The sequence below is a fragment of the Aspergillus affinis genome, assembly GCF_023601865.1.
Source record: "Aspergillus affinis strain CMG 70 chromosome Unknown NODE_55_length_207115_cov_84_504473, whole genome shotgun sequence".
In the NCBI taxonomy this organism is placed as follows: Eukaryota; Fungi; Ascomycota; class Eurotiomycetes; order Eurotiales; family Aspergillaceae; genus Aspergillus; species Aspergillus affinis.
In genome coordinates this window covers 99,509-119,055 of record NW_026515836.1, presented here as the reverse complement: position 1 = coordinate 119,055, position 19,547 = coordinate 99,509, and the positions used below count along the sequence as shown (strand labels likewise).

Sequence of the window (19,547 nt, the reverse complement as noted above, 5' to 3'; positions counted from 1 at the left end):
TGGTGATTTCCAGGGATGTGAAATGCATTGTTGTCGAATGATTTGGTGGGCAGGTCGAAGCCGGGCCACGTCTGTTGGCGCCACCGCGGGTAGACGGAGATGGTGATTGACTGAGGGGGATCGTAGGAGGGGAGAAGGTGAAAGGAAAAGTGAAAGAAGAGGAAGAGTCCGAGAGAGAAAGGAAAAGAGGAAGTGGAAGAGGAGAGCAGGACGAAGATTAGTAGAAATGCTCCATCGCTCCTTCCACCTTGGGGGAATCACGATGTGGTGGCCAGGATATTCAGGCATAAAAGCTAGTCTCCTTTTGGAACTGACGGTTGATGCCTGATGTTGCCTGAGGTGTCTACATCGCCCGTCCACCTACACTACTCCGAATGAGTGTAGAGTGTAGAGATGGTAACTCAAGCCCAGTATGGGAACTTCATGGAGAAAAGAGCCTCCAGCCGACACAGAGCAGAATACCCGGAGGATACCATTTAATACCGCAAGTCCTGAGGACATCCGGCATCCATGGCGGCTTCAGCGGCGCAGGGTACGGTACCGTACGGGGCCCAAACGGGCCACTCCGCCATCGCCATCGCCATCACCAGTCTTTCGCTCTTCTTTTCTTCCTCGTTCTTGTCCTCGCTCTCTGGCCCTCCGTCTCCCCTTCCCTTCCTTTCCTGTTTCTTGGTTTGCTGGCCCGACGATCCATCAACCATCTCCCCTTTCCCTCCCCTCTCCTTCCCTCCCTCCCCTCCTCCATCTCTACTATTAATCGTCATCTCATCGGCTTCATCTTTATCGTCCGTTTTACTTCCTTATTCCTCTTCTAATCGTCTCGTTTGTCTGTCCTTTCATTGCCCAATCCGCTCCGACTGAACCCAACCGTTCTGTCGGCATCATCCACGCGACCTGCCTGGCGCATCCTTTCTTCGCCATACCGCAATCGTTGACCCGCTACGGGTTGGTCGGTTCGTCGTCCCAACACAACGTGCGAGATCAAGGCAATCGATACAAAGTACGTACCGGAGCGCTCAAAATCAGTTGGCTTTGCAGATCGGTCTGAGAATCCACCCTTTCGGACTATTATCTCCTGTGTTGTCTCCTTCTTTCTCTCCATCCTCCGCTTGATTACCCCGGAATAGTTACCCCCGAATTAATACGTTCGTCTCTTAGGGAGCGTCTCTAGTGACCAACGCGGTATCGTCGCCTCTTTGAGATCGCTTAGGCGCATTGAGAGCGGTCGCCTATCGTGTCGGCTCAGATTCACCTGACCCGGATCGTTCGCCCCTTCTTGACGTCGGCTATAACTCCAGTCCTTCCATCGTCGCCGTCGCGCTCCGATTACCAACGGCCATCATGACGGGGGCTCCGCCGTACAATCCCCAATCCCCTTCCCAGCAATCCCATTATCCCGCCTATTCGTCTCCGAGCAAGAACCGCCCTTTCTACCCCAACAATGATCAATACCAGCAACACCCTCCCCAGACACCTCCTGCCTTTCCGCCTCAATCTTCCCTGTCGAGGAGCCCTCACTACTCGCATGCCTCGTCTCCACTGCCCGCCGCACTTCCGCCTTTGAAGGGTAACGCGCCTACGCCTCATCCGTCCGATCCTTCCTCGCAGTACCAGCCACATTCATCGGCCGGCGCACCACCTCAGTATCTTCCCCGACCGTATTCAGGTTCAGTCTTATCGGGAAACGGTACTTCGCCCTTCAACCATTCAACTTCATCTCACCCTCATCCCTCGGGCCGCCCGGAGAGCCATCCGCAGTTGTCTCCCAAGAAGGAGGCAGCCTCCTCCCCTTACTCCATGGGGAGCCATAGCTATTCATCCATAGCGCGGGAGCCGAGACCAACCTCGCCCCCGAAGGAAACAGTATGTGCTCCTTCTCACTATGATTTTTCTTTACCCTTTTTAAGCTCTTTCCCTTTGAAGATCCTTCGTCACGTAATATGGGGGATTCTATCTTTTACCCATGTTCTCGTCGAGCTAACTAGATACCCCTTTCTTCCCGTTAGAAACCGGCTCGAGCTGCAGATCCCATGTCTTTCGCAAGCATTCTTTCTGGACCGGCCGAGGAAGCGCCTCCGAAGAAACCATCGCCCCCCGTCGAAACACCCGCTCCCGTACCGACGCCATCTGAACCGGCCCTCAGAGCCCGCTCTCCCGTACCCATTCAGGCCTCAGTCTCCCAGCCGAAGATCAAGGAACAGGAACTAGACACCACTCCCAGTCTTTCCTCAATCAAAGCAGACAAGAGACCCAGCAGCACGGAAAGGCGTCGTCGGACGGGTGAATTAGAGCCGACAGTGTCGACCCCTACCAACACCAATGGCCTCCCAACCCGTGCCCCTCCCGCGCGAAAGCTTCTTTCCGAACGTGACAACGAGGCTGTCAATAGGTTAATGACCGAGATTGATAACGCCGATAAAAGTGATGTGGAGGGACCAGGTTTCGAGGGAGAGCTAGAACGCTACCAGGCTCGAGGTAGGAAAAGAGTTATCGATGCGGAAAAGGCAGAGAGTGTCCGACGCAAGGTATGCATCCTACGCTTGATCGCTCCCTCTTCGTCCGAGGATATGCTTCTAACCACCAAGTCTAGCGCCGCCGAAACGACTTCTTGATCAAACTGGGCAAAACTTTTGAGAAGCAAGCCACTGCTGGCATGGATCGCTTCAGGATGGCGAACGAATCCTCGGTTATCGCCGAAGTGCAGGCCAAGGAGATACAGGATGAAAAGGAGCGCAAGAAGGATATGCAACGGAAGCGACGCCGAGAAAACACCGTGCGCCTGGAAATGCAGAAGAAAATCGAGGCCGAGCAAAAAGCCAACAAGGCCCAAGACTCCGCTGAAAAAGCGAAGTTTCTTCGCGAGGCCGAACGGGCTCAGCGTAAGATCAAGATCACCAAACGAGCCCTTGATGGTGTCACGGCCCCCGAAGAAATCGGCGAAGTTACCCCCTTGGCTCCGAACCTCGAAGGCGGCACGACCAGCTCCTTTCACATCGGTCGCTCCCCATCCAGACGCAAATCTGGACGCGGTGGCCCCGTCACGCGTCCCAAAAAGTCCAAGGAACAGAAACAGGCCGAGAAGGATGCCGCGGAAGCCGCCTATGCCGCCATGGAGAACGAGGAGCTTCTGCCAATTGCACCCAAAGACGACCCTCGGAAAGAAACCCTCAAGAAGGAGGCCAAGGGCAGTCGTTCCAAGGAGGCTACGCCTACTCCTCTGTCTGCTTTCGAGACTAAGGGTTACAATCAGATCTACGAGCAGATCTGGCGAGACATCGCCCGCAAGGATATTCCCAAGGTCTATCGCATCAAGGCACTCTCGCTCAGCACGCGCCAGGAGAACCTGCGCAAGACTGCTCAGCTGGCCAGCAAGCAATCTCGCAAGTGGCAGGAACGGACCAACAAGAGCATGAAGGACACCCAAGCTCGCGCCAAGCGTACGATGCGTGAGATGATGTCGTTCTGGAAGCGGAACGAACGTGAGGAGCGTGACTTGCGTCGCTTGGCCGAGAAACAAGAGATTGAGTCCGCCAAGAAGGCTGAAGCTGAGCGTGAAGCCAACCGCCAGAGGCGTAAGCTCAACTTCTTGATCTCCCAAACCGAGCTGTACTCCCACTTTATTGGTCGAAAGATCCAGGGCGCCGACGGCGATGAAACCGGGGACACGGCGGCGGAGGGCGGAGACCAGACTGCTCAGCCCGACAAGAGCATCGACGACGTGGGCGCCAAAGTCACTAACTTCGAGGACCTGGACTTTGACGCTGAAGATGAAACCGCGCTGCAGCAGGCTGCCAGGGCCAACGCGCAGAACGCCGTCCAGCAGGCCCAAGACCGAGCGCGAGCTTTCAACAACGCTAACCAGGACGATCCAATGGCAGCCATGGACGAGGGTGAACTGAACTTCCAAAACCCAACCAGCTTGGGCGACATTGAGATCTCCCAACCGTCGATGTTGACGGCGAAACTCAAGGAGTATCAGCTGAAGGGTCTGAACTGGCTGGTCAACCTCTACGAGCAGGGTATCAACGGCATTCTAGCAGATGAAATGGGTCTCGGTAAGACTATCCAGTCGATTTCGGTCATGGCCTACCTGGCCGAGGTCCACAATATCTGGGGACCATTCTTGGTGATCGCGCCCGCATCAACTCTGCACAACTGGCAGCAAGAAATCACTAAATTCGTCCCCGACATCAAAGTCCTACCCTACTGGGGTTCGGCCAAAGACCGCAAGATTCTCCGCAAGTTCTGGGACCGAAAACACATCACTTACACCAAGGAATCGGAATTCCATGTTCTGGTGACCTCGTATCAACTGGTGGTTCTCGATGCACAGTATTTCCAGAAGGTTAAGTGGCAGTACATGATTCTCGACGAAGCCCAGGCGATCAAATCGTCGCAAAGCTCCCGGTGGAAGAACCTCCTCGGCTTCCACTGTCGGAACCGTCTTCTGCTCACGGGTACGCCCATTCAAAATAACATGCAGGAGCTGTGGGCCCTTCTCCATTTCATCATGCCGACCCTTTTCGATTCACACGACGAGTTCAGTGAGTGGTTCTCGAAGGATATCGAGTCCCATGCGCAAAGTAACACGAAACTCAACGAAGACCAGCTCAAGCGTTTGCATATGATTTTGAAGCCCTTCATGCTTCGTCGTGTCAAGAAGCATGTTCAGCAAGAGCTTGGAGACAAGGTGGAGAAGGATATTTTCTGCGACCTCACCTACCGCCAACGGGCCTACTACAGCAACCTGCGCAACCGCGTGAGCATCATGGACCTGATCGAGAAGGCAGCCATCGGCGACGAGGCCGATAGCACAACCCTGATGAACCTGGTCATGCAGTTTCGGAAGGTCTGCAATCACCCCGACCTCTTCGAACGAGCCGAGACAAAGTCGCCGTTCTCTCTGGCGCATTTCGCCGAAACAGCCTCATTTGTACGCGAAGGACACAGCGTCGACGTCGCCTATTCGACCCGCAACATGATCGAGTTCCCTCTGCCGCGTCTTCTCTGCGGTTCGAGTGGTCGGGTCGACATGGCCGGGCCGGACAATACCCATGCGGGCTTCCGCGGCAGGTACCTAAATCACTTGATGAACGTCTTTGCACCGGAAAATATCAAGCAGAGCGCCAAGGACGACGGTGCCTTCTCCTTCTTGCGTTTTGTAGACACGTCGATGGGGGAAGTTTACGAGCAGTCACACCTCGGGGTTTTCGAGCGTGCCATCCGCCGCCGTGGCCTGGCGAACCGGCTGTCTCGGCTCAACGTGGTCTACGATGAGGATCACGACACCACAGCGGCGCCGGTGCTGCCTCACACGATGTTTAACATTGTCCAGCGCAATGATCGCCGTGCCATTCACGATATCACCCCGGAGGGCTACATGCGAGACCTCCTGACCGTTTCGCGGTCGACATTCGAGCGAGAGGGACTGAATACCATCGAGCCTTGCGTTAGTCCGGCCGCTTCGGCGCCTCCCGTCACTCTCGCGGCCTCTAGCCGAGGCCCCCTACTGGAAACGAGGGATAGTTTCTTTAACGTGCCCGTACGCCATGCTCTGCTCCCGGCTCCGTCGAGGCAGTTGGATCTGCAGATCGTGGAGCAGAAGGTCGACCCGGCTCCCTACTCACACGCCCCCATGCTGCCGGACCCGATTTCGGCCAAGGGACGGTACACTCACATCGAAGTGCCTTCTATGCGGCGGTTTGTCACGGACTCGGGCAAGCTGGCCAAGTTGGACGAGCTGCTGCGCGAGCTGAAGGCGGGTGGTCACCGGGTCCTGCTCTATTTCCAGATGACCCGGATGATCGATCTGATGGAGGAGTACCTGACGTACCGCAACTACAAGTACTGCCGTCTGGACGGAAGCACCAAGCTAGAGGATCGTCGCGACACAGTGGCCGACTTCCAGCAACGACCGGAGATCTTCGTCTTCCTTTTGTCCACGCGTGCGGGTGGTCTAGGTATCAACTTGACGGCCGCCGACACGGTCATCTTCTACGACTCGGACTGGAACCCTACGATTGACTCGCAGGCGATGGATCGGGCGCATCGTCTCGGCCAGACCCGACAGGTGACGGTGTACCGCCTGATCACGCGCGGAACGATCGAGGAGCGCATCCGGAAACGCGCACTGCAGAAGGAAGAAGTGCAGCGGGTGGTCATCTCGGGTGGTGGTGCCGGCGGAGTTGACTTCAACACGCGCAACCGGGAGAGCCGCACCAAGGATATTGCCTTGTGGCTCGCCGACGACGAACAGGCGGAGCTGATCGAGCAGAAGGAGAAGGAGGCCGCGGATCGCGGCGAGGTGTTTGGGTCCAGTAAGGGTGGAAAGAAGGCGGCGCAAAAGAGGAAGCGTGACATTACGCTGGATGATATGTACCATGAAGGTTCGTGGTTTCTCTCTTCCCCTCCCCCACCACCTCCTTGACAAAACTCCCCCTCATATGGATGACGCTAACCGTTCATGATTCTCCTACAGGCGAAGGCAACTTTGACGATGCCAGCGCGAATGCCAGTGGAAAGCCGTCCGAGGCGGCCACGCCCGTGTCAACGGCGGAGAACGTGGGCACGCCGTCGTCGACGCCAGTACCCAAGAGTGGGCGTGGACGTGGACGCGGAAATGGCAAAGGCACGTCGAAACGAGCCAAAACTATGAAGGAACGATTACGTCTGATCGATGGTGATGGCGGGTTGGGACCCAGTTAACATACATTCGCATAGATGATGTACCAAAAAGACGATGGTTGGGGCGTTTTTTTTGTTTGTTTTTTTTTTTTCTTGTTTGTTGCCGTTGTGATTTGACTTTCTCTCTCTCTCTTTCTTTCTTTTTTTTTTTTTTTTGTGTTCTACTATCTTCTTGTCTACCTATGTTCTTCCTCTTTAATTATTCATCAAGGGGGGATGTTCATCGTCTCTCCTGCCTGTATCAACATGCAACAATCCATTTATATTGACTTCCATCCTGAAAGGGGAATTTGATCCGCGATCACATTCGGGGGCTGGCTAATCGGACAGCCATTACCTAGTTCAGTAGGCGGTCTAGTTTATTATCAGAATTCAGAGTAACTGTTTTTGAAATACTATCTTTCTATAGTTGAATCTTTGCTGTATCTTCAATTTTATTAGGGATTTTGGGACTACTTAGGGTTCTTTAGGGATTACTTAAGGTTATATTAGGAATTAGGGATTTCGGGTTATTTGTATTAGGGTCTACCTCTTTACTTTATTAATTATTAGGGTAGTTAGGATAGTTAGAAGTTGAAAGGGCAGTGTAGTAGAATTCTGTAATACTAATACGGGCTGTCCGGTTAGCCAGCCCCCACATTCGCTGAAGTAAGCAAGCGGGGGTCCAGCCGCGGCAAGTGAGCCGGTCAGACCGAGACGGAAAGTTACGGTTCCCAGCCAGGCTGGGAAGGAGCCGTTCTTTCGGCCGGACTGCTGAGGTGAGCGGGGACGGTGACTGGTAAAGAATGGTAAGAATGGTATCGGGATGGTCACAGTCCCCGGCGGCGACGGGCCAATCAAGGCGGGGCCGAACGTCAGCCGAAGTCGCCGCTGTTGAGTCAGCCGGTCCATCTCAGTCTGGCATGACCGAGAGCCACTTTTTTTCCTTTCTTCCTTTTCTTTTCCCCATTCTCCCTTCTTCCCCTCTTTGAACCTCATCACACCTCCTGCTCGTGGCATTCTCCTCTTGGTCCTACGCATTCGTCTGCTTGTCATGGAGTCGCTCCTCCAGCAATCTCGGGCCATGTGCCCTTTTCTCAAGCGGACTTCCGCCGTCACCTTGCGTTCTCTGTCCACCGCCACGCGCCCCAGCACCAGCCCCGGCGGTGGTACTATGTCCAACCTCCAGGTCCTGGCCCGTCGATGCCCCGTCATGAGCAAGGCTCTGGCCGTCCAGAGTGCTCGCCTGGCCGGTACTAAGCGATTCACCTCCTCGGCTGCCGGCGTGACCGCCAACCACAAGTATCTCCGGCCCACGGCTCCCCGACGGGACTTGCACTCGACCAGCGGCAATGGCGCCAATCTGAGCCCCGACGTCTTCAAAGATTCTCAGAGAGGTGGGTACTCTGGATCTGTGGCTTTTACGGTGGGATCTCGCGTACTAATTGGAATGAAATGCTTGCAGGCCATCCCAACTTGTCTCGAGCCGAACGCCGCCCCGGCTTTGCCCCCGCGGCGGTCTCCGGACCTCGCCCCGATGCACCCGCGACCACACCTTTTGATTACAATTCCTTCTATCGCACCGAATTGGACAAGAAACACAAGGACAAGTCGTACCGTTACTTCAACAACATCAATCGCCTGGCGCAGGAGTTCCCCCGGGCCCACACGGCCTCGCAGGAAGAGCGCGTGACTGTCTGGTGCTCCAATGACTACCTCGGCATGGGACGCAACCCCGAGGTGCTGAACTCGATGCACAAGACTCTCGATACCTACGGGGCGGGAGCTGGAGGCACTCGTAACATCTCCGGACACAACCAGCACGCCGTGGGATTGGAGCGCACCCTGGCCAAATTGCACGACAAGGAATCCGCTTTGGTCTTCAGTTCCTGCTTCGTCGCCAATGATGCCACCCTCGCCACTCTAGGCAGTAAGATGCCGGACTGCGTGATCCTGTCCGACAGTCTCAACCATGCGTCCATGATCCAGGGCATTCGCCACTCGGGCGCGAAGAAGATGGTTTTCAAGCACAACGATCTGGTCGACCTGGAAACGAAGCTGGCCTCGCTTCCCCTGAACGTCCCCAAGATCATCGCTTTCGAATCCGTCTACAGCATGTGCGGATCGATCGCCCCCATTGAGCAGATCTGTGACCTGGCAGACAAGTACGGTGCCATCACCTTCTTGGACGAGGTCCACGCCGTGGGTATGTACGGCCCCCATGGCGCGGGCGTTGCCGAGCACCTCGACTACGACGTCTACGCCTCCCAGGATACCGCCAACCCCCGCAGCACCAAGGGCAGCGTGATGGACCGCATCGACATCATCACCGGCACACTGGGCAAGGCGTACGGCTGCGTCGGCGGCTACATCGCAGGGTCCGCGGCCATGGTCGACACCATCCGCTCTCTCGCTCCGGGTTTCATCTTCACCACGTCGCTGCCGCCCGCCACTATGGCCGGTGCCGACACCGCCATCCAGTACCAGTCCGAGCACAAGCGGGACCGCGTGCTGCAGCAGTTGCACACCCGCGCCGTCAAGGCGTCTCTTCAGGAGTTGGACATCCCCGTGATCCCCAACCCCTCGCACATCGTGCCCCTCCTCGTCGGTGACGCCGAGGTGGCCAAGCAGGCGTCCGACAAGCTGCTCGAGGAGCACGGCATTTACGTCCAGGCCATCAACTACCCGACTGTGCCCCGCGGCGAGGAACGACTCCGCATCACTCCCACCCCGGGTCACGTCAAGGAGCATCGCGACCACTTAGTGCAGGCTGTGCAGGCCGTCTGGAAGGACCTGAACATCAAACGGGCCAGCGACTGGGAGGCACAGGGCGGATTCGTCGGCGTGGGTGTCGAAGGCGCCGAGGCCGCCAACCAGCCCATCTGGGAGGACTCGCAGCTGGGACTCCAGGCCAACGAGACCATCGAGACGGCGGTCAACCGTGAATTCCGCGAGGAAGCAGCCCGGTTGCTGGCTCCTCATATGCAGACCACCAAGTCCGCCAGCAGCCCTCTGAAGGCTCCTACTTCCATCCCTGTTGGAGTGGTGGCCTAATGGGTTTTTATTTCGGCGATCTTGCTTATCTACCCTCATCCTTCAACGGATTTTTTTTTCTGTCCAATGGGGGGCTCGTACATCTTTTCCTAAGAATCGGCCTGTCCTTACCGCGTATTGGGTTCTCTTAACATATCAACTTATCAAATGAAAGTTCTATGAACTTCGATCGACATGAACTTGTCTGATCACATCCTCAATTTTGTTCTTTCCTGCTCTCGTAGTCCTTGCATTCTTGTAGAGCCCGTATCTTTGATTCTATAGACATATCTCACTACAACCATAGTTGATGCGATGTATATATGGTGAGTGTGATTCGATATAATCAACTCGCTACATTCTAGGTATTCACAAGACGATAGGTTACATACATATATCCCAGCCAGCGATCAAGATATGTGTTGATATATCAAGTACTACAAGGGCTGAACCATCAGTCAGCTGGCATTTTGGTCTAGTTAGAAGTCCGAACGATTGTCAACATTATACTTATTTCTATACCCGAACATGCTACAATATGTAACTCAACTTATTTCACTCAACGTATGTCACAGAATATATGAAACTTAATATATGCTAAGAATCAAAAGACAACAAAACAAAGAGGGATTCTCCCAACGCCTAAATGGCAGGATTATAAACATTAAAAAACAAGGCGAAAGCAAACTAACAAATCATGAAATCTTTTTTTTTTTTTTTACATACACAACTCTCACTTTTTGGGCTGTCTATTTCCTCAATTCATTCATTCTTCACATCCCACTTAAGAGAGAAAACCTAAGAAAGGAAAACTACCTCCTGCCACCACCTCTCGACACCCTCGGAAACTCGACAGGCACCTTCAGTCTCGCAACACGTCTCGCCGCCGCCTCGGCCTTCCCACCCTTGATATTCCACTTCGCGAACTCGGTCTCGCGCGGCTTATCAACCCGACATCCTAACTCACGGAAATACTGCATGATCGTGGGACTGTCGACACGGAGGTCGTCGCGCAGATCGGACGGGTCGGTGGCCAGTTCGTTGGGAGAGTTGCCGCCCTGCGAGCTGGAGCCGCCGTCTTTCGCGGGTTGAGGGGGGATGTGCAGGGACAAGGCGCAGATGGTGGTGTGGAGTAGGGTGAGGTCGTTTTTGGAGAGAGAAGAGCCTTGCGGGGCGAATTTGCGGCGGACGGCGTCGATGATTGAGTCGGGGATGGTTTCGCCGGAGGATGTGGAGGAGGATTTGGAAGGGTCGTTGGAGGAGGCACCGGTCGAGGAGGAGAGGATGCGGCGGAGATCTTCTCGCGAAGGGAGTCGTTTGCCTCCCGGGCCGCCGGAACCCTTGGGGTCGCGGCCGGAGCGCAGCGAGCGGGCGAATTCCAGCAGGAGGAAGATGAAGCGCAGGACCTGGATCTGGGCGACATTTCCGGAGGCGACGACGGCGTCGAGACGGCGCGACACGTACCGAGAGGTCGTGACCACGCTGAGTCCCGCGGCCACTGTGTCCTGCCACTCCTTGACGCTGGGCAGTTGGCGCAGGGTGGCCATGCCGCCTGGGACGAGGTTCTCGATGGGATACACGTCCGAAGGGTGCGAGGCGTCCAGGTTGGCCTGGGGCAAAGGCTTGGCGGCCTGGATCTGGGCCTGCACGGCGGCCGTCTTCGAGGCGAGGTCGGCGGCGGATTCGGCCGGCATGGCGGCGAGCATGGCGGACTCCGCGGCGGAGGAAGCGCCGGCGGGGACGTTGGACAACTGGGCGTTTTCGGACAGGGACTGCGCGGCCTTGCGGGATTGTTTGGTACCGAAGGTGTTGGTGAGTTCGGTGCGCTGGGCACGCATGGTTTTCTACACAGAATTCGGAGTCAGCCAACTAAGATTCCCTGGGTTGTCCCATCCGCTTCACCGGAAAGATGAACAACGGGCAGGGTATAATAAAGACATAAGACAAAACTCACCATATCTTCATCCTCGCTCTCCTCCTCTTCCTCGGCCACAGGTTTCGTCGACCGCACGGCACCGCGCAGAGTCACCTTGCGGGCCTCGATGAACTGCCAGGTCTGCTTTTGGGGATCAATCACCGCGACGTAGTGCTTGACCTGTGAATCGGCGTCCTCGTTGCCCTCGCGGCCCACGAAGTCCATCTTCGGGTGTTCGGAGGTCTGCAGCAGCAGTTCGCTCGACGTAATGCCCTTGTTGCGGGTCGAGTTGCCGGAGCCATCGGGGCGGCTTTTGAGGTAGGGCTTGAGGCTGATGTTTCGGGGAGCATTGACACCGGGGGTAGTGACTGTCGAAGAAAACGTTAGCCTAACAATGGCTCCGCCGTCGTTTATGCAAGAAGAAGCGCATACTGAGGACGGGAGCCAGCTCGCTGTCGTCGTTCACGACGCTGGCGGCGAGTGGAGGCAGGTCATGCAGCCCGAGAGCGGGCTTCTTGCTGGGTCGCTCATTAAGATCCGAGGCGCGCTTGCGCTTCTTTTCCACTTTGTCGGAGGGCATGGTGTTTGGCGCAGGGGAGGAGAGAATTGGGTGCGGAGAAGCATCAAATGGCGGAGCAGAAAAGTCGGACGCAAAAAAAATTGATGCGCGGCAGAAATACTTCACCGCCTACAGGGCGGAGAGGCGCAAAACGCACAGAACAGGTCAAACCAGCAACTCGTCGCATGACAGAGCTCTAACGACATGCTAAGTCCTGTCTGTTGGTAGATCTTTTTACACAGCTACTTTTTACAATGTGGACACTCAGTGAATCGTTAGGAACTTTTCATATTGTGATAAATGCTCGTAAACCTCTTCATAGCACTGGACCTGCATGCGAATCCCTGCAATAGGAGCTCCACGTCCAGACCCAGGCGAAAGCAATTGACCAGCCCCCATGCGAAACTCAAAGGATCGGTGGATAAACAATCAGATAGTACAGAGTGATGTTTGTAGGAAACTTCGTCCACGACCCCTCCAACCCCACCAAACACGTGCGTCCTCCGTGACAAAGATACAATAGAATACCGAAGCACCATTGCATCCAACCGCCTGGTCTGAGAATCAAATCGAAAACGTTTTAAATGAGCCAACGGGATTGGATAGAAAGGATGTTTTTGTTGGACGGAAAGGCCCCGAATTCGATTGGGAGGGCAGAAAATAGGCCAGGCAGGGGTAGTTGGAGTGACCGAACAACGAAACGAACAGAAGAATCATAATTGTGACGTCGTCGAGTTGTCATATTTAGCGTTCAACTAGAGCTCCGGCATGGAAAGCTGAGATGAAGCGGGGCGAGTCATTTATTTCCTGGGATATATTGTTAGCACAATTGCTTCTTGGGAACGTAGTCCAGTCGGATTCGGGGACGACTCACGATCTAGCCCTCATCTTTCTTCTCTTACGCTTGAGGCGGCGAACGCGCTTCTTTCTCCACTTAGCTCTCATCTTCGTAGATGGTTCGAAACTGTGAAGGAGTCAGTGGTTTAGCAAAGGCAAGGCGTAATGCCTGCGAAGCCGTATGGCCGGCGAGGGGAACTCACACTTCTGCGAGGATGAGGGAGATGGTTGAAAGAAAGACGGAGGAAGCGCGCCGGCGGAGCTTCTTGTGTGCGTCGCAGCTGACTCAGCATCGCCTGCCGCTAAGGGCTCGCTAGTGCTGTGACGACGGTGATTGGCCCGTCCGGCGGCCTTACCGAGCGATGGGGAGTTATGTCATCACTCCATCCCGTGACTGCTGCTCTTCTGCACACCGAACGGTGAAGTTGCAAACCCTCCGTCATCGTCCTCTGTCTTGGACGCCACATTCATCGTATTATTGGTAGGATGGAGCCAGAGAGGGTCCTGGTCCAGCATCGACAACGGACTATCAATTTGGTAAATTTTTATTAATTTGTTCATTGTGTATCGCCCAGAATCCACACTCGATCTATAACTACTATCATTCATCGTCGCATAATCATCTGCCCTAATTCTGCACCTTTCTTCTGTGTGGTCATTATAGAAAATAGGAAATTGGTACTCTCTGTGGAACCTCCTCAGTATGCATACCGATAGTTGGGCGCCATGTCGCCCAGGAGATCTCGCTCCTCCTGACTGTACTCCGGTACAGTGCCGTTGGCCGCCGCCTGGTCGCGTCGGTGGTTGTCATACCAGACCGCTGCGAGGTAGGCGATGCAGCAGGCGGCCGAAAAGCAGAGGAAGGATACACTGATGATGAAGCCCGGTCTATACTCTGGCGCATCCTTCTGGAGGAATGCAAATGTCGAAATGATGCCGCCGACTGTGGTTCTCGTTAGTAACTTGTATGACGGACAGGTCATGAGAAGCATCACTCACTGTTTCCAAAACCCACTTGCCATGCAGTTCCGATGCTTCGTCGGCGATGGCCGCCCAGGTTCATGGCGAACCAGCATACTATCACCGGCATCGCACTGTAGCAGCCGCTTGTGACTAGGAACAAGGCGCCGTACTGGACTCCCCGATTCTCTTCTCCGTGCACATTCAACAAGATCCCAAATCCGGCCATGGCTATCAACATGGGTCCTATAGTAAACGCAAAGCGATGTCCGGTTCTGTCCGACAAGACCGCAACCACCATGGAAAAGCCCCATGCGGCCGCCCACGGGGGAATCGAGTACAACTGGGTCATGATAGCTAAGGGAGCGGGATTAGTCGGCGCAAGACAATCGGCGCAGGGATCCACATACCATCGTAGCCGTAGGTCTTGATGATAGTCGGCGCGAAATAGGCGTATCCTGCGGTTTGTTAACATCGAGATCTGGCCATGTCCGCAGGAACAGGAAAACCGACCGTATGCCGTGACAACTTGACCGAAATACATAAGACCGCCAATTAAGATTTTGTCTGCATGTCCTGTCAGAACTCAAACTGACAATGACTTGCCGATTTGGTGAATCACTCACAGTCCTTGAAGGTATCCAGAACCTCGCGCCAGCCAATCTTGGCATCAGCCGCAGCACCTCCGGTGTCCTGCGCCAGTTTCACCCGGATGAACTCTCTCTCCTCCTCGGTAAGCCATTTGACATCCTCGGGAAAGTCGGGGATGATGAAGAACCAGACGAAGGATACAACGCAGGTGAGCAGGCCTTCGATGATGAAAACCCACCGCCAGCCATTGTACCCCCCGATTCCTTCCATTTTACCCAGTCCACTGGCCAGCAAGCCACCGAACGCGCCGGCGAGGGTCGTGGAGCTGAAGAAGAAACTGAATCGCTTTTGCGCCTCGCTGCGCTTGTACCACATTCCCAGTAGGTAGAAGCCTGTATATAGTTGTCGGTTATTATTCGATCGATCGATCGCGGAGTAGAATAGGGTCAACACGTACATCCAGGGAACAGACCCGTCTCGAACATTCCTAGAAAACAGATTAGCCGGTACATCGCAATGGGACAGAATACGATTGTCGCATACCGAGGAACCAACGGGTCGTCATCAGACCTCCCCAGTTGGACACCAAGCCCTGGCAGATCATCACTAGGCCGAAAAAGAACATACACATTGACACTTAGAACGGTCATTAGCCCACGCGATTGCCTTTCAAGAGTATCTCATAAACGTACACCAGACATGGGGTTTCCACTTCTTCAGCAGGATGTTGGATGGGATCTCGAAGATGACGTATGGGACGAAGAAAATGGTCAATGCCGTGTTATATTTCATTCCCTCGACGATGTTCAGGTCCTCTTTCAACCCAAGGACCGCCGCATTACTGATGTTCACTCTATTGATGACAGCGTTAGGTCGATTGCTCTGCATATCGCGATTGGGGATGCGCGCAAGGTACGTACCGGTCCAGGAAGGCAAGCAGGTACATCACGCACAAGCAGGGGATGACGTGCCAGTCGATCTTGGCCATGAGTCGGCGCTCCGTGGTGTTGGTCAGAGGTGGGAGTTCGGGCGATTGCGTCTGCACCTCGCCCTCCTTGTCGTCTGTAAACCCCATCTTGTCTAGTTGCGCAATTCCGCTAATTAGCATCGCGACTGTTTTATCACCTCCATTGTGTTTGAACGAACCTGAAGTCCCCATTCTGGGCGCAAGTTTTCTTCGCGTAGACTCTGGATGACAAGAGGGATAAAGAATATAAAATTAGAAAACGGAGCAAGGAGTTGGGCAAGAAGGAAATTTTTCAGCCGCGCGCAGTGATACGTCACGCGTAAAAAACGACAAATCAATAGAACGAAGAAAGGAGAAGAAAAAAAAAAAAAAAAAAAAAAAAAAGAAACCCCCAATGGCGCTACAAAAAACAAATATATAGCCCTGACGAGAGGGGAAGAGTCAGAGAGACAGCCGAAGAATCAGCCATAAAAAGACTCCACCAGGTGAAGATCACCAATAGCTTGCCTGGTCAATAGGCATGACTACAGTCATCGTCGCAGCCATGATTATCGGGGGAGCCACTGGGCCGAAGCTAAACCCAAGAGCGCAAAACCCAATGAGAAGGATGAAGGACAAGTCGGGGTCCACGGATCGAAGCGACGCAAAGTAGAGTCAAGCACCCGGCGGAGGTTCCGGTGGCCCCGATCTCGGCCTGGATTGGGCCTTCGGGGGCTTCAGCGTGTCGATCGGAAGTCTAATGAGTGGGTGAATGCGGCGATAGTCTGAGGGAGAACATGCATCAGACTGATTTTTTCTTTCTTTGCTGTGTTTCATACAGAATTGGTCTGGTATCATCTGGAGTCTTGTACAGTTCTATATCTTCCCTGCGATCATTATTGATGCCCAAGCCCCGAGAATCGTGGCTTCCCCTTTCGGCTTCCCCGCAGATTGACGGGCTGCTGACATAAGCCCCCGCAGATCGCAGGTCACCTGCCCGGGCTGGGCTTACCGAAAATGGTAACCCCCCTGCTTGGCAATGGCTTTCTTATAACTAGATCTCTCCGGAACTCAGCGGATACTACTTTTTATTCCGCGACCAGGACACCCGGTTCATCACCTCGAGGAAGTTGGTCTTGCAGCACGGTGTACATATGCTTATCATGGGTCAGCACCTGCCCTACGTACTAGTAGTACTTCGTAGAAAAGATGAATCAGAAATCTACGGTCCGGACCCACCGCCAGCACCGAGTTCGGCTCTTCGGTGGAGCTCCCCGTCGCCAGTGCCGAGGCCCCTAAGTCCGAGGTTACATTGCTCTTATAAGTCATTATTATGAACGGACTTTCGTAATTTGTGCTCTCCTTTGCGCCGGCGATAAGCTCGTTCGCGTCGTGATATGTAGGGGAATTTATTTGGCTTATCATACACTCATCTACTTCCTTTCCCTGGCCTCTTCAGTGGCAGAACACCGATAATATGCAGACCCTTGAAACCAGACTATAACAAAAAAAAAAAAAAAAAAAATTCCAAAGAATAGAAATTCGGAACTTGAGCCCGAAAAATAAACAATCGCGCTTTGTACGAGGAAGGAGGCACCCCTCTCTAGCTATATCAACTAGCCGAGGAGGCTGGTCTACTCGAGGCTTTCCCCCACGCCGTCTCGAACGTCGAATCTTCGCCAACTTGGACGGTTGATGACTCTTCCAAGACTTCAACTCCGGCGATCGGACTGGCATCACCCTTGTCGACGAAGACTGTGTCAGAGCCACTGGCCTCCTTCTCCAAAGGACTGGTTTTGGACTCGGGTCCAAGCAATTCGAAATCAAAGTTCGAGCTGTAGATCACGGCCGCGAACGCTTCCAACTCGCGAACATTCTGCTCCATGGTGGCCAGATAGAGATTCGGAGGCGTTGTGCCATTGCCAATCACATGTGCCTGTCGGGCCATCACGGCCAGCACGTTGGCCAGCTTCGTCTTGGTCTCCGAGCTGCCGGTCACAGGAACCACCGTGGCAACCGAGGTGAACGACTGCGGTGCCATTTCGGGCTGGTTGGGCGGCGCCTTGAATGCGTCGGCCGTACACTGCTGGATCAGAGTCTCAAAGCCCTCGTTGTTGAGGTGCATCAAGACGCGAGTGAAGTTGGGCGATTCGATCAGGTCGGCCGTCTCATCCAAGAGATGCCGAAGCGTAGTCGCCGTTTGGGCGGTCGACGGTTCCGTGACCCCCAGGACTCCGGACTCCTCTAGCAGCCTCTCTTCCTCCTCGGGGGGAGGAAGCAAATATGATAGCCATTTGCGGTTCCTGAGAGCGCGGTCAGCAATCCAGCCATCAGTAAACAACGAGTAAGAAAAAGAAGCAGCTACTTTCTATCCGCCTCCGTGTGACCCTCCATTTTCTTCCGAATCTGTAGGGTCAATTCGGATAATTTGGCCAGCGAGACATCCTCTCGGGGATTCAGCGAGCCGAATACCTCCTTGACGGCCTCTTGCACCTCGCTCATCAGGTCCTTCCAACCTCGGTGCAGGAGCCACCAGCTGAAGGCGAGATACCGCCGGTTGGTTTCGAAATCATTCCCCAAGGTTTGAGTCAGGTCGTCGTCGTCATGGTTTTCCAGTCGAATCGTCGACGTGCTCGCGGGGTTTGCCAAAGAGATCACGCTGGAGAGGTAGTTCCGGCGGCCGAGAAGGTTGAGTTGAATTCGGGTGAAGACGGTCAGGAGGGACAAAGTGTAGATGAGAGTGAAGGACCTAGTGATAGCTGCGGTACGTTCATGAGTATCAGGGAGCCCAATGAGGAACGGGCTGGGGAAATCACATACAGGTGATCTTCACCTCGTTCCAAAGCTGGGTCTTATTCCGCTTCGGCCGCGGCGAACCGTCGCCCTCGACGGTTGACTCCCCCAGTTGACTGGTGCGGAGGAAGCCGTCACTCTGAAAACTGGATAGGCTGCGTCCATCCTCCTCGGGCAGACTGGGAGCCACCGAGCTGAGATCGGACGAGGTCCCTTCGCCACCGTTGAGGCGAGCCAGCCTCTCCGCGCGTTTCTTCTGTAGCTCCTTGGTCAGATCCTCCACGGGGAGAGCCTCTAGGATGTCCTCGGCGGCGGTCGGCAAGAGGGCGAGGATGGTGTAGGTACAATCGGTCTGATTCTGTTCGAAGCGCCGTCGTAGACTGGATGGATCAAAGTCAGCGTTGGTCGTCCAAACACGGCGAACAAGGCCCAGGAAAAGACGAGCGAAAGAAGGAAGCGACTGACTTCTCTCGGGCAATTCGATCATTGCTCATACGCTCTCGCGCTTCGGAGATCTTGTTCAACACATATTGTCCCACGAGGTACCCGGCTCCAATCACGCCAGCCCCGATCGCAAGGCCCTTGCGATTGCGCCGGAACCAGCGCCTCGTAGCACCGATCATGGTGGAGCAGGAAGGGGATCAGGTGATAATCTTCCGAGAGGGCGAGGCGGGCGCGAGGGTCATTATACGGTTCTTGATAGACGGTCAGAAAGGAGAAAGATGATCTAGGAGATAAAAACCAACGAAGAGAGGAAATGGAGGGTTGGCCGCTCGCGAAGAGTAGAAACGACAGGTCACGGTCGGGGAATGATGGAGAGCTGAAGCGGCCTCGGCTAAACTGGAGAGCAGCGGCCAACGTGAATGAGGATCGTCATCCAACCCTGGTGATGGCAGGGGCCGATGAGGGTATTCGGTGAGGTTTAATTTGTGGTTTTACAACTCGTCCAGTCTCTCCGTGCATATCTTTCGATCAGAGGATCTCCAGGGAGGCCCAGGTACATCGTGGTACGTGAGGGTACAAATGTACTGTACCTCTCTACATCATGTGTATGCATAATACATCCATACTATCCATGGATACATACAGAACGGTACCGATACGAGACGGGTGACTCTTGCGAGGGGCTCCCGATCAACTGACTTTCTCTTCCGCCTTCCTAGTTCCTTCCTTTCTATCTGCTTGTCTCCCCACCAGAGAAAGATTACGAGAGATCACCTCAGCTTCTTCCCAGAAATCATGCATCCTCC

General features: G+C 54.5%; 5 protein-coding genes across 5 annotated transcripts; 2 read left to right on the top strand and 3 right to left on the bottom strand.

Annotated features, from left to right (window-relative positions):
• Nucleotides 1–1,341: 1,341 nt before the first annotated feature.
• On the top strand, nt 1,342–6,705 carry ino80 (chromatin-remodeling ATPase INO80; the record flags this gene model as incomplete). Its single annotated transcript, XM_053101179.1, has 4 exons — nt 1,342–1,863; nt 2,007–2,525; nt 2,591–6,386; nt 6,479–6,705. The coding sequence occupies 4 exons, from the start codon at nt 1,342–1,344 to the stop codon at nt 6,703–6,705; spliced, it is 5,064 nt and encodes a 1,687-aa protein (XP_052955233.1).
• A 1,012-nt stretch (nt 6,706–7,717) lies between these two features.
• hemA (5-aminolevulinic acid synthase HemA) lies at nt 7,718–9,717 on the top strand (the record flags this gene model as incomplete). The annotated part of the gene is made up of 2 exons (XM_053101178.1): nt 7,718–8,060; nt 8,129–9,717. The coding sequence occupies 2 exons, from the start codon at nt 7,718–7,720 to the stop codon at nt 9,715–9,717; spliced, it is 1,932 nt and encodes a 643-aa protein (XP_052955232.1).
• Nucleotides 9,718–10,508: 791 nt separating this feature from the next.
• KD926_008451 (DNA-directed RNA polymerase I subunit RPA49) lies at nt 10,509–12,191 on the bottom strand (the record flags this gene model as incomplete). The annotated part of the gene is made up of 3 exons (XM_053101177.1): nt 10,509–11,540; nt 11,651–11,979; nt 12,044–12,191. The coding sequence occupies 3 exons, from the start codon at nt 12,189–12,191 to the stop codon at nt 10,509–10,511; spliced, it is 1,509 nt and encodes a 502-aa protein (XP_052955231.1).
• A 779-nt stretch (nt 12,192–12,970) lies between these two features.
• On the bottom strand, nt 12,971–15,717 carry KD926_008450 (putative MFS transporter; the record flags this gene model as incomplete). The annotated part of the gene is made up of 11 exons (XM_053101176.1): nt 12,971–12,977; nt 13,045–13,134; nt 13,719–13,950; nt 14,007–14,324; nt 14,378–14,425; nt 14,481–14,534; nt 14,594–14,950; nt 15,016–15,045; nt 15,102–15,194; nt 15,251–15,411; nt 15,479–15,717. The coding sequence occupies 11 exons, from the start codon at nt 15,715–15,717 to the stop codon at nt 12,971–12,973; spliced, it is 1,629 nt and encodes a 542-aa protein (XP_052955230.1).
• A 1,399-nt stretch (nt 15,718–17,116) lies between these two features.
• Nucleotides 17,117–18,920, bottom strand: KD926_008449 (peroxisomal biogenesis factor 3; the record flags this gene model as incomplete). Its single annotated transcript, XM_053101175.1, has 4 exons — nt 17,117–17,807; nt 17,870–18,263; nt 18,325–18,677; nt 18,763–18,920. 4 exons carry the CDS (start codon nt 18,918–18,920, stop codon nt 17,117–17,119), a joined length of 1,596 nt encoding a protein of 531 aa, XP_052955229.1.
• Between the last annotated feature and the right edge of the window lie 627 nt (nt 18,921–19,547).